Source organism: Eptatretus burgeri, chromosome 1 (genome assembly GCF_056783735.1).
Source record: "Eptatretus burgeri isolate ZD-2024b chromosome 1, Ebu_testis_v1, whole genome shotgun sequence".
NCBI lineage: Eukaryota > Metazoa > Chordata > Myxini > Myxiniformes > Myxinidae > Eptatretus > Eptatretus burgeri.
Genome location: NC_140961.1, coordinates 8,407,659 through 8,422,658, shown reverse-complemented (window position 1 = coordinate 8,422,658; position 15,000 = coordinate 8,407,659). Strand labels below are relative to the sequence as shown.

Here is a 15,000-nt window from a genome sequence, read left to right as displayed (position 1 = left end):
GATTTTAAAAATTGATGATTACAAAAGGTAAAACGTATAGGTGACAGACCGGGCTTAAGATGCTGCATTTGAGGTCAGGAAGAGCACTCTCCGAGGTTGTGGCACATTGCCACGTTGAAAACTTGACAGACCTGAGATAGTTATGGGACTGCACAGACTTGGGATGCAGCTTCCAAAGTTGTGGAGAAACAAAGCCAGTAATGAGTAAAGGTGAGCAGACAGAATGGACCTGCATAAATCAATAGGCCACGTCTTAGATGATGATTCTTCTTGTGTATGGCTAGGGTGGGGCATACAACCATACTTTTTTTGAAAGGAGTGTTTTTTATGGCAAAATTTCACGCTGATCACGAATCCGTTGAACTTTTTGACATAAGATGATGTCTTAGGTTGGGAAAATGCAAAAATTCAAAATGGCCACCAAATTTACCAACTTTTCAGGTAAAATTTGATAATTATGGCTTACTAGGGCATGTTATATTAGGGTTGGGCACACATCGACTTTTTCTCTGTTGTCCTGTTGAAAGGAGTGTTTTTTTATGGCCATTTTTCACGCTGATCACGAATCCGTTGAAATTTTTGACCTAGGATGATGTCTTACTAGGGCATGTAATAATGTAATAATAATATCACATGCCCTAGTAAGCCATAATTCTCAAATTTTACGTGAAAAGTGGGTAAATTTGGTGGGCATTTTGATTTTTTGCATTTTACCAACCTAAGACATCATGCTTGGTCAAAAATTTCAACTGATTCGTGATCAGCGTGAAAAATGGCCATAAAAAAACACTCCTTTCAACGGGACAACAGAGAAAAAGTTGATGTGTGCCCAACCCTAGTATGGCAGCTTGGCTGCTGGGTTGCTATCATTTTATCGGGGCGTGACTATGCCCCTGATGTTGTGCCCCTTCCAGTACACTATAACTCATTTCACCAATCTCAGAAGGATGACAGGCTGAGTCAACCCCACCTGGTGTTAATTCAGTGGCAAAAGCGGCTCAAACTCAGGACTCTAAGATCCCAAGCCAGCCACCCTAACCACCCAGACAACACCAGGCTCCGGCTTAGCTTAACTCGTTGTACTTCAGAGAGATAGGGTTGGTTCAATATCGATCAGAAAGAGCACTTGGGGATAGGTCAGTGTTAGGTCAATGAATCACATGCCAATAGTATGCATGTTGAATCATTGTTGATGGGGTGTGGTATGCCAAAGAAAATGAAGACAACGGCAGTTTGCCATTGACAACCCAGATGGAGTGGTGGTAGGGGGAGTGGAGAGGGGAGATGTGAACCTGCATTAACAAGCTTAGAACACAAAAGCTCAAGTAGTTGAGCCAATCTAGTGAAGTCGAAAGAAGAAAACGTCAGAAGAAGAGATAAAAGAAGATGTATTTCCAGGAAAGACTTTAAGAATGAGCTTTTTGTTCTCAAACAATATTGTCAACCAATCCTGGAGAATTTTGCGACTGATTCACAGGCTCTCCAATGCTGCAAAAGCGTGAGCATGCAATGGTTTCCAAGCACCGAGAGAGTTTTTCATTCAGAATCACGACACATTTTGTGATGGAGAGATCAGGATTCACCATCATGTCCCTGTGGGACAAACAACGCTCGCTAAACATGCACACCTATTCCACTCAAACCACACTTGCATCCATCATCGGTGCTGCCCACTTACTGTGCACGTTTGCATGGCCCATGGTGCTTGAGCTCAACATAGTTACAACTCCCATCTCGTGAATATCTCATTTTGTACTTTTTTGTGACATTTACTCGTGTATCTCCCACTCGGAATGCTCTCTCTGTTGCCGCATAGGTATAAGTCTGGTTTTTCTGAGTGACAATGGATCTTCCTTGAAGTTATTGCCGTTTAACCCCAGCCTTTCATTCCACTCCTTCTTTCGAGTTAGATTTATTCAGATCAATAAAGACAAAACTTACACAAATTAATGTTCACCAGCGTTTTGCGGTGCAGGCCACAAAACACGTCACTCATTAAAATGAGAGACCAGCACTGATGATGACAAATTGGTCCATAAAAAAATTTGTAATCACACTGAAAGTACACTCAACTTTCTCAAAAATACACTCAAAAACACCTGCATGGACCAATACATCAAAATAAAACCACAAATTGAATAAAATTCAAAGAAAAAATCGGTTGCTCTCATCATCGGTCAGACAAATTGGTGACACACATCTCCTCTGGTCTTGCTCCATCAGGACCCCCTCCCAAGCTTCTCCACAATGTACACGCTCTTCCAGAAACTCTGTCCTGGTTGAACTCCCAAATCCTGGATTACTGCTCACCTCAACTCGTTTATTCCTCACATCCACAAATCTATGGAACCACTTTCCAGAGGCTGTTCTGTCTCAGTCTCCCCCCCCCCCCAGGGCTTCAAACAGGCAGTGCACCACTATCCATGTCAGCCCATCCCCATCCTCACCTGCAACCCTTTTCTACCCCCATTTCCAATACCTCACTTCACACTCTAACATACAGGTTAGTGTTTTCTCTGCTCCTTTCTCTCCTCCTTTCCTGTTCGCTCATTCCCTTCGGTGTTTTGACCAACTGTGGCCCAGCAATCAGTACATTGTCTTTTTACCCACTGTCACCTCACTCTTCCATGAGTCTCAATCTTGTCTGCAAACAAAAACTGTTAAAGGTTAGTTTCAAAATCAAAACAAATAGATGGAGGGGCAGACACGTAATTTGATGGTCATGTAGTAACAATGTATTTCACCTTGCATCATACGAGCAAAGTTGAATTGAAACTCAAGATTACAGCACAACCATAAAAAGTGACAGAAGAATGAAAGAATTACCAACACGGGTAGAAAGCTTCACAAAAGTGACAGAACTACCAACTTGCGTTGTGCCTTTTCTGGTTTTCATCAATGATCTCTCTGACTTTCTGGAAAATCCTCTCTATCTCTTTGCTGATGACTCCACAATCTCGCAAAACATGTCATCCCTCAGATCAGCAAGCAGAAGCCTCTTCACTCTCTGCAGATCTGGATAAAATCACAAGCTGGTCCAACACATGGAACATGTCTTTCAACCCTGACAAATCTCACCCCCCACGCCATCTACTTTCTCAACAATCCTCTTGAAGAAGTCCTTTCATTCAAGCTTCTGGGTCTCACTATCTAGCATGATCTTTCCTGGGAAAGCCACATTTCCAAGCTGGCATCCAAAGTTAGTTGGCGACTGGGCATCCTATGTTGTGCAAAGTCCTTCCTTGGCACACCTGAGCTCCTGACCATGTACAAAGCTTTCATTCACAGCCTGATGGAGTACTGCTCTCCCCATTGGATGGTGCTCCTGCCTCTCACCTTTCTCGGCTTCACACTGTGGAAACCAAGGCATTTAGGATCATTGGTTTCTCCTGTGATGAGGCACAGTCTGTGGGTCTCTCACCGCAGGCAGGTTGGTGGACTTTGTCTTCTACCGTCAGTCTCTTCCCTGGCCTTGCCCCCCCCCACCCCACTCTGTCTGTGATCTATCCCCCCTACATTTCCGAAGGGTGTTCAAGGTCTGCCAGCAACCCCCTTCTGGTAAAACTGCCAAAATCAATAATCATGCTCACCATCACTGTTTTATTCCTCTTTTGTCCCACCTCTGGAAAAAAAACTCCCACACTCTCTTCAACCTCACTCTTCCCTCCAGATCTTCAAAACAGCTGTTCACCACCATCTCTTATCTTCCACCATCCAAAACAATGATCTTATCTACCTCCACTCATCCACCTCAAACTCACCTCCTTCAAATTCCCTGCTTTCCTTCCTGAAAGGCCCTGGAGTGGCCATCTTATTTACCCAGTGCACCCCACCCCATCCCTCTCCCTTCCACAGATCTCCTAATGTCTCTGTTCCCCACTGTTTTGTGTTTCTCTCTCCCATCCCTCTTGTCTCCTGCTCCCCTTGTTATGCATTCTGTGTGTTAGCTCTTACGTGAGCCTTGACAATGGAAATTAAATCCCTTCCCTCAAAGGAATCGGCATGCACCATGAAGCAGGCTTACACGAGTCACACAATTATCCAAGATTTGGGGCAATCAGGAATATGTTGTATTATTTCAATTTGCCACAAATTATCACATCCAAAAACAAGCCATTTATATATTTGAATACATTTGCCGAAAGCTTAAGCATTTGCTCGTTGGACACCATTAAAGTGTCGATGTTACAAGTCGCAACCGTCGGTCTCATAAGTGCGTGCCCGATATGGGAACCATCACGACAAGAGCCTCAATCAAATTCGGGCTCCATGAAGCCCAAGGCAATAAATCATGAAACTAGTAGTTATTAATGTGCTTTCACTGACTACTCATGCCATGCACACCTTATATGATTGCAATTTCCTTGCTAGTTGTACTTTTGCAGATTTAGTGCGTCCATCCATTGTACTTTTTTTCATAGTAACAATTTTTTTTTACAAATTTTAAGCGGCGCCCATTGGTTTCTCCATATCCCATGCCATGTACATTCCATTAAAATCAGGAAATTTTAATTCCATAAAAAAAAATCTTTGAAAACAGCATCAGACGTTTCATAACAGGCTCGGATTTAATTATTCTGCCATGCAGACAAGCCTCGTTCTTGTGGTGACCGCTTTGAGAAATCCTTTAACCCGTGCATATTTCCTTTCAAAACAACCTCGATTGAGCAATTAGCTGGAAAAGGAACCTGCTTCAATTAAGGCTCCACTGTGTGCAGGGACGGATTAACGATGCCTTGGGGCCTGGGCGCCAACCAAACCATGGGTCCTCCAAATCCCATAGTAACAGATATCAGTGAGCTGAGTTATAGTGCACTATGTTAAGTATGCATTCATTAGGTCAAAGTCAGGTCAGTTGTGTAGATCTGACGAAATGGATAAAACAATGGCCGCCGCATCAAATTTGTGCAAAATGTTACTCTGAAAACTCTACTATGCAGTAAAATTGTCAGCCTTTAAAAGGCAGAAGACGGTGGCCTGTGCAGCGGGTAATGAGAGAAACCACGACATGGGTGATGGAAACCACAGTTTATCTTGTCATGAATGAAGTCCAATGATTAGGTGCACAATGAGGAGGGTATATATAAAATCATCAATTATCATCAATGATCATATCATCAATGATCTCTCGGACTCTCTGCAAAATCCTCTATTTCTCTTTGCTGACGACTCCACCCTCTGCCGTACCATCTGTCATCCCTCAGACCGGCAAGCAGCAGCTTCTTCACTCACTGCAGATCTGGATAAAATCACAAACTGGTCCAACACGTGGAACATGTCTTTCAATCCAGACAAATCTCACACTCTCACGATGTCTCTTTGAAAGGACCGTTTACAAAACCCCCCCATCCACTTTCTCAACAATCCTCTGGAAGAAGTCTTTTCTTTCAAGCTTCTAGGTCTCACTATCTGCCATGACCTTTCCTGGGAAAGTCACATTTCCAACCTCGCCTCAAAAGCCAGTCGCCGACTGGGAATCCTCCGTCGTGCTAAGTCCTTCCTCGGCCCTCTTGAGCTCCTGACCACTTACAAAGCTTTTGTCCGTAGCCTGATGGAGTACTGCTCTCCCCTCTGGGCTGGTGCTCCTGCCTCCCACCTTTCTCGGCTTCACGCTGTCGAAACCAGGGCATTTAAGATCATCGGCATCTCCCGCAATGAAGCTGAGCCTTTGGGCCTCTCACTCAATCACCACAGGTTGGTCGGTGGTCTTTCTGTCTTCTACCGACTCCTCTCCAGCCTTGCCCCCTGCTCTCTCTGCGATTTGTCCCCACCACATTTCCACAGGGCGCTCAAGGTCCGCCAACAACCCCCTTCTGGTAAAACTACCAAAATCACGAATCACTGCTCACCTTCACTTTCATTCCTCTTTTTTCCCGCCTTTGGAATAAACTTCCTCACTCTATTCTTTCCCATTCTTCCCTCCAGGCTTTCAAAACAGCTGTTCACCACCACCTCTTATCTTCCCCCATCCAAATCCTCGATCTTTTCTACCCCCGATAATCCACCCAAGCCCACTTCCTTCATTTCTCCTGCTTTCATTCCTGAAAGTCCCTGAAATGTCCATCTTCTCTTCGCCATGTTCCCCGTCCCATCCCCATCCCTCTCCCTTCCACAGTTCACCTAATGTGTCTGTTCCCCACTGTTTTGTCCCTTCCACTCCCGCCCCTCTTGTCTCATGCCTCCTTGCTGTGAGTTGTGTGTTAGCTCTCATACGAGCCTCGACCAAGGTATACAAAAAAAAAAAAAAAAAAAAAAAGGCAGTGATGTGGTTGCCCACAACAACATAACCATACAACCCATTGGTACCTGAGTCACTTGGTTACCAAATAACAGAGGACATAATTATATTGACTCATTTGCATAGATTCCCAATCAAACAACTCCAATGTGTTCATTTCAAATCATTACAAATATCAAGGAAATCACAAAATAATTGTAACTGGTGAGCTATAATTCATTACACTGACATAAGATGACTTAGTGGTGTACGGATGTACCCCAGACTGAAACATGGAATGTGGTGATGGAAGCGACTTTCATAATCAATTCCATGCTCGCATTCAAAGGACGAATTGTTTCAAACACTATTTTACACCGAAGTTAACATCCTTGTTTCACATGAATGTTCTGCCATAACCACAACCTCCAGGCAATTATGTAGCAAAACTGTTGTAAAATACTTTCAAAAACGAAAGAGCACACAATGTGTCTTCACTTGCAACAACAGAACAACAAAATGCCATCAAACAGGACAGCTTCCCCAAGTCACATGGCCCTGAGAATAAAACCCAACAACGTAAAACGTGTTATTAATTTACATATCAGAGCAAATCATGATTGCAATTTGACAAGGAAAAATAAAAAAGCCTTCTCTTTGAAACTACATCCACTTTGTGTTTCATAAACAACGACTGAACAGAGATCTATTCTCAGACGATCAAGTCTTGAGTGGTTTGGGGTGGGAGTCGAGGGGTGAGGGAGAAGACCCTTTATGAACCCCCGTTGGACTTCGTCCGAAATGGGGGCTTTTGGATTTGGTCTCGATTTTCTGGTCTGTGCATGCGTGCGTGCGTGCCTCTGCAACCATACATCGGACATGTATGGTTAGATTTTATTCGTACTTGGCACAAAGACAACACATAATGGTATACATATGCATGCCATTTTTTTTTTTGAGATCAGATCCAAGATGGCTGACTGAAGGCAATTTTAGTTGTAAAAAAACCCGATGTTGAACACGTCCTCAACCATTTCTAGGACGTGCATGTACCGATGTTGTTCAAACTTGGTACACAGATAATGAATGATGGCTTACATCAACACATCACTGTTTTTCAAGAACATATCCAAGATGGCCGACTGGCGGCCATGTTAGTTGTAAAAAAGAACTCCGGTGTCGAACACGTCCTCAACCATTCCTCGGACATGTATTTACCAAGCTGTTGTTCAAATTAGGCACACAGATAAATAATGATGGTTTACACTACAATAATGGTCAAAAGTTTTATAACACCCCCATTTTTCCAGTTTTTACTGAAATTTAAGCAGTTTAATGTTTCAATGTACTCTGAAATTAAAGCATAGAACAAATAAACAAATGCAGATAAAAAAGAAATCAAGGAATCGTTTTGTTGAACAAAATTTAATCTAAAATTTTGACTCATCAAAGTAGCCACCTTTTGCAGATATAACAGCTGAACATACTCGTGGCATTCTTTCGACAATGGAAATCAAATATTGTTCGGAAAGTTCTTCCCAACACTGTTGCAGAAGTTCCCACAAATGTGTTGCACTTGAAGGTTTCTTTGCTTTCACCCTTCTGTCTAGTTCATCCCAAATTAGCTTGATGGGGTTTAAGTCTGGAGATTGTGCTGGCCATTCCATGATTTGAAGTCTACCGTCTTGTTCTTTTTTTCAAAGGTAGTTCCGACATAGCCTGGAGGTATGTTTTGGGTCGTCATCTTGCTGTCAGATGAACCCCTGACCAACTAGGCGTAGACCAGAGGGTATTGCATGGCACTGCAAAATGCTGTGGTAGCCCATTTGGTTCAGGGTGCCAGTCACTCTGTGCAAGTCACCGACTCTGGATCCAGAAAAAGAGCCCCAAATCATCATGTTTCCTCCTCCATGTTTGACAGTTGGTGTCACACACTGAGGAACCATCCCTTTGCCGACTCGACGGCGTACAAAAACCCTGTGTGATGAACTGAAGATTTAAAATTTTGATTCATCGGTCCATAAGACCTTCTTCCAATTTTTAGTCGTCCACTGGCGGTGCTTCATGGCCCAGGCAAGCCTCTTTTTCTTATTTTGCCATCTTAGCAAGGGCTTTCTTACTGCCACTCGACCTGTCAAACCTGCACCTCAAAGTCTTCTCTTCACAGTTGAAACTGAGACTTCCTTACTTCGACCAGTGTGAAGCTGTGCTTGAAGCTGCTGTCCTGTGAGCAGCCTATCACGCAAGCTGACTCTCAGAAACTTGTCTTCTGATTGTGTTGTGGCTTTGGGTCTGCCAGACCTCTTGCTATCAGAGTTTCCTCCAGTTTCCTCGTGCCTTTTGATGCTGTAGGAAACTGTACTCACTGACACCTTGGCTTACTTCGCAATTTCTCGAAAAGAAAGACCAACACTTTTAAGGGTTATAATGGTCTGTCTGTCTTCCTTTGTTAATTGTCTTGTTCTCGCCATTATGAGAGCAATCTATTACTTCCTGCAATGCAATATTGTCCAAATAATGCTTCAGAGGGTGCAGCAACACAGTCAATTCCAACATTGCTTTTGTGCAGACAGAGGGTTTGTAACGAATCAACAAAAGTTGGGACACCTGTAGGAATTGTTTGCATCAACTTTCAAGGCTTAATTTACTTCCATTGCTGCAGAACAGCTGCAGTTGCTAACCCATGACTTGTTCCCTGAAAAGGGCCTTTTTTTAACAACTCTGAAATTTACATTACTTTTCAGTTTTTGGGAACCTAAACTTTTTTGTTTCACCTCTGGCAGTTTACCGCTTCGCTTTGTACCATTTCAGGTTATTCACTGGATTTGAACTACTTAAATTTCAGTAAAAACTGAAAAATGGGGATGTTCTAAAACTTTTGACCAGTACTGTACAGTGTACATATGCACGTCATTTTTTTCGAGATTAGATCCAAGATAGCGGACTGGAGGCCATTTTAATTTGAAAAAAACCCGATGCTGAACACATCCTCAACCATTTCTCAGACATGCATTTCCCAATGTTGTTCAAATTTGGCAAACAGATTAAAAAATGATGGATTACATGTTGCACGTCATTTTTTTTGGAGATCAGATCCAAGAGAGCTGACTGGAGGACTTATGGGCTTCTGCTGCACATTTTCAATCACCTGTTGATCAAAGATCCTTGGGACATTTAGTGTCCACGAGAAACGACAATCTCAGAAGCATAGCATTTGAGCCCCTGCATGGATCCCCTCGATGATCTCCAATGTCTTCAAAGGTTGTAACACGGCTCTCCCACACCTGATGAACAGTTGAACTTACCATGCTCCAAAGTCACTCACCCCCTTCTCTACCTCATCTCTGGCTGCCTTGCTTTCTTCTAAAATCATTAATTATTGATTTAAGACACTTTTAGAAACGAATTTCTTCTTTGCCATGCACCTCTTTCAATTGCTCTGCTGCTGTGATTATAACCAAAGAGGAAAAGGTTATTACGCTTCTGGATTAGCTTCTGCAACACTCCTATTCTCTCTTGGAAGCAGGCTGATTGTCTTCTTCCCTCCTGTCCGAGAACCCTCTGTACAGCTGTCAATGCACTTCTTTGACACATTTCCCACTTCCTTTCACTTACACCCCCTCTTGAACGCTTTGGTTAAACCACCACCCACTCCTTTGTTATACTCTTTACAGCTGTTGGAATTCAGAAATGCATCCACAGCAAATATTTCTGTCTTCCTTCCCTGTGATCTTCTGAGGAGACTAGTTTGTGTCCCCCATGGAAAATTATCATCTGTCCTGCATTCAGAAAAGCACAACAAATGAACATCAATGCAAAGGTGTTGCTGTTGCTGCCTCATCAAGGTGTAATCAAAACAGTGCCATGGCTTGTGTACATCCTTTCTTCTGAAACCAATTGTTCATGAAAGAAATGTCATTCATCGCACAGAATGACAATAGCCTCAGTCCACTGTCATTAGTATTGCCCACATCATGATCGCCATGCACTCCATTCCACTGTATACCATCATCTCTTCTCTCACGATTTCCGACAGCAGACTTCGACCATTCCAGGAGCCTGAACACATGCGGGTCCGGAACAGTCAAAAGTATTCTGCAATGTCTCAAAAACCTCGTCCTTTTTCTTCACCTCTTCTCTATGCATATGGGTGCATACACACTGATAATTGTGATGTGTGCTTCAGACCAACGTGATGGTGACCCTTGCTAGTGATCTCATTATACTTGTATATTGTGTTGCCAATTTCAATTGTGCCATGACAATCTGTGGGCTAACTGTTTTCCATTCTTTCCGAGATTCTCTCCATGTGCGTGCCATGACTATCAATTATGATAGCCACCTCTTCTACTTCTCCAACAGCCATTCCTTCACTTTTTCGGTTTTCCTGAGTGGAGAATGTAAATCTCTCTCGCCGATAAATTGCTTGCCCAAAAAAACTTATGTCTCACTGATACCTGTCACACCCAGGGCAAATCTATTTCGCTCCGCTTCCATCAATAATATGATCTTGTGTACCACTACTCCTTTCCAACAGAGCTCTTATTATAGGTCCTTATGACTTGACAGCAGTGTTCACATTATCTTTGTCTTCCACTAGTCTTTGCACACTGCAATGGCCAAGATTTAACCTGAACTTCCTGCACTGTGATGGACCACTTCAAACAGATCCAACCACCTCTGCCCTCAGTTGAGCTGCTTGTACGTACGTACGCACGCACGCACCACGCACGCACATCACAGGAAGTGCTCTCACAAGCTTCAAAGTCAATTCACTCGTCGAGACCCATCGGGAGTTTGTGGAGCACACGTCCGTCCACTTGGACCTTGCACCGGCCCACCTGGTCGGTACTTTGCAGTACACGGGCAGCTTCTCGTTTTGGCTCATTGAGATAGTTCTCCAAGCCTTTCGTTGTGCAGTCTTTCATCTTTCGTTCTACAAATTGTTCTCAGGTACCTTTCCAAGTATTTTCGGTTTCTTTAAGAAGCTTTGTGAGTCATTTTATGTCACAATCCTGATCTCGCACATATGATGTTCTTTATGGTACCCCATTCACCTACTTTTCTGAGGGGTTTTGTGCAAGTGCACCGAGCATTCTGGGATGGAAACCGTCATTTCGAATGTCGTGTATTGCACATCATGCATGTTGATTGGTTTGGAAGTGAGAAACGAGCTCATCGGCAACAATGAATCCATTTGCAAAATGACCGTCATTAAAAAGGTGTCATGGACTGCAATTAATCAAATTTCCAAAAATTATAATAATGTCATAAATTGGACTTGATTTGCATTTTGGTGGTTATTTGACACCTCCAATAATTGTTAATAATACATGCAATAATGGCAACCACATTTTAGTAAGCGGAATTGAAGCCATCAGGAGGACACTGCGATTAAATCAATTGCACCGCTGAATAAGAGACAGAGCAGCGGTGTTTGTAGGTGTCTGCATTGACGGATGATGTGTTCCACCTGCCATCTTACCTGGGCTTGCATTTCTTGTGTTGTCCAAGTAAGTCCTTCCCACAGTTTCCATATTTGTCTCCAGCGGAATTCACTCGAGTGAAACAAATATCAGGTGCGGGTTTGGCACCTGAGAAAACACATTCAAAATCGCTCTGTTGTAAAAATAAATAAGTCAATAAATACAAGGCCAAAGTGTTGGAGAATTTTGCTAGAAGGGTAAATCAATGATTGGAAGTTGCAAAAGGGCTGTGGTAATCAATGCAAGGAAAAGACAAACTCCTGGCATGTTACTTGTTCATAAACAGATAGTTCAAGGTTTTTCTTTTGGGCATTGAAATCCCCACAGGTGATGAAGATAGCATGGAGCAAATTGGATGGAGTAAATTCTGAGAGTCATGTTTTCCCATCAACCCCGGCAGAAGCCATAGAAGGGCCATAACTGCAGCGCAGACATATAGTCTCAACACAACAAGGTCTCAGGGCGACAATCGTTGCCATCCCCTTCAGGAGACACTGACCCGAGCCTGTAAGAAGTTCATTAAGAACGTTTGATTATGCACTTGGATGTGAAGCTGTGCACACAGTGGACTGAACCTAATTTTCGCTCAGCTGGCCATGTGTAGGTGTGTCAGACCCACATTTCTCTTGATGGTAATTTTGACCCCAAGCAGTCACCGCCGTGCAAGTATGTTTGGCCTCGGTTCACTTGCGAGGGGATTGCTAATGAGATCAGCGGGAAAGATAGAGATATATAAGCGTTTATTATAAAATTAATTGCAGCTTCTGCAGTGCTTTCTGAAGCAATCTTATTTCCTTATAAGGTAAAACACTACGGTATTGCTTCCGCGCACCGTAGGATGTTGTACAATGCTTTATAAACTACCTCCTTAAGTACTGCATTACATTATATGGTACCCAATCGAGGAATACTGTTTTTTTGTAAACCATGTCGAGGCTCGTGTAAGAGCTAATACACAGAATAAATAACCAGCTCTGAGTTGCAGGAGACAATTGGGGTGGGAGAGAGAAACACAAAATAGTGAGGAACAGAGAAAAAAAATGAGATCTGTGGAAGGGAGAGGGATGGGGTGGGGTACATGGGGTCGTGCACATAGACGGGAAGACGCGTTGGCCAAGACCGACGAATACTCACCAAATTAGAACAAGTTTTGCAAAAAAAAACCGAACTAGGAACATACAGTAAACATGGAGGCAAAAAAATAACAGTCAAAATGCGACAAACAATGACCGGAAACTTATCTTTGAGAAAGTCGGCAGATACCAATGGAGAGAACCAATCGTTGCTGAAAAACTGGAACCGGAATTCCTATCAGAATATCTGATGGGACTTCTGGTCCAGAAGTCCTATCAGATAACCAGAAATCCTATCATCAGTTTGGGGAGAATCAGATATTTTCCCATGATATGACAGGTGTATGGATACATACCATGGTGAAAAAGGCTAATACACTGTTTTCATCAAATATGAATGAACATAGTGAGGGAAGGTTTCTCACCATAGTTATCATTAGTAGGTATATGAGGTTCAAATTAATTATTGCAGATGTCCTCTTGAGGGAGGAAGTAGGGGTGGGGTTACGAGGTGTGTTGCGAATCCAGTTATAAAGCACTAGGAATGTAGAGCACTACGAGGGCACTGCATTTAAAAAAGCTTCACCGACTAAAATCACATATCCTTAATGTCAATTCAGCGATGAAACGCTGGTAGGATAGAACAAACCCACTATCCTACCAGCTCCGAGTTGTCATGCCTGGGTTGCAATCTCGACCCAGCTATAAATTGTCATCCTGGAGTTTCGCACGGAGGGCGAGGCATCGATGTGCGTACCGTCCTTTGGAGAGATTTCAAGCTGGGGAACCCATCTACCAGCAATGGTCGTAGATGGATATTAAAGATCTCACAGTATATTTTGCATAGAATAGGGGAGCTATCTCTGACAACCTAAATAAATCCCAAATCACCAACACCTTCAATCGAGTATGCTGCATTAGAATGACCACCCACGAAGGATTGGTTCTCGCCTAGAAACGTTTCTTGCATAGTCCTGATATGCCCCAGAGCTGCGTAACGAGGATGGCCTTCAAATGATTGTTATTAGTTATAGACAGGCCTGGAGGTGATGCTGTGCTTCATGGTGTCATGACTGGACCAGACAACAGTTTATGTTGGCTCAAATTTAGCCAGGAATCAAGCCATTAATGACGTGAAGTGAAAATTGGGGTGAACAAAATGTTTCACTTTGTCTGTCTGTTGATAAATGGCAGTTCATGATAGACAAACAAGTTAATTTAAATTGAATGTTACATTTTGAACACACATTGGAACATGAATCGGAAGACAAACCTGGAGTTCAGCGGTACTTTGGCTCTGAATTCATCCCAATCGCACATGCGCAGAGAGGAGTGAGATAACTATTTTAATCTGTCTGCCTGTCTGGCAGTTAAACTATATTTACAACCATTCCAAACAGGAAACTTACTGTTTTTAAGGTTTCATAAAGGACACAAACAACAGGCACGAAGAACTCATGCAACGCGTTAAATAAGGTGGCGTATAAGATACTGCGCCAACGGAGGTAAACTTCTGAGATTTATTTTCTACAACCTTTAAAATCTTAATTTTATTTCAAGTGAATTGTATACTTGAACACTGCAGAACACAAATCACGTTATTGACACTTTCAAAAACCAATTATTGATGAGTACTTGGACAAAATATTATGGCATTTTACATCATCTTGACCAATTAAATTTGTTGCTCGCAGACCCCACCCATGTCCTATTTTTCAAGACTTTGCGGGGTAAGGTGTTCTCTGAACTCTCTAGTTGTTTTAATCGTTGGGTGAGGTGAAGAACGCCGCCTACCATCACACCCCTTGTGAAGTCACTCAGAGCCTTCGATTTACTTCCTGGCATTCACCAATGGAGCTCGGCTTCACACACACCCTTCCGCGCAAAGTGAAAGTCCGCTTGCCAGATCGTAAATCTCAAACCTCTCGAACAGATTGTGCTATGTTTTGGCCAGTGGATGTGTTCGGCATGTGAGGTAGCTCAGTGTATTCACTGTATAGCTCCACGGCACGAGAGAAACATGACTGTGAAAGCAGGCAGAATGCATCTCAAGAAACTTGGGGGTTATTTTTGAAATACCATGATTGATGAGTTTCGCTTGCTGTTTTTTTTATAACTCCTTGTATTCATGTCTATTGTGGAGTATGACAACACACCTTTTCCTCAATTGTAATGTATATGGTATACATTTCATGTTGATACAAAAGAAGGATCATGGAACAAT

The 15,000-nt window shown here is 42.9% G+C and overlaps 1 protein-coding gene across 6 annotated transcripts in view; it reads right to left on the bottom strand.

Annotated features, from left to right (window-relative positions):
* LOC147033820 (disintegrin and metalloproteinase domain-containing protein 12-like) overlaps positions 1 to 15,000 on the bottom strand; it is an 868,480-nt gene that overhangs the window by 116,312 nt on the left and 737,168 nt on the right. For all 6 annotated transcript variants that reach the window (XM_085871429.1, XM_085871449.1, XM_085871421.1 and 3 more), the window contains one exon: positions 11,703 to 11,811. In XM_085871429.1, the coding sequence (XP_085727555.1) occupies positions 11,703 to 11,811 (109 nt within the window). The remainder of the gene's footprint in view (positions 1 to 11,702; positions 11,812 to 15,000) is intronic.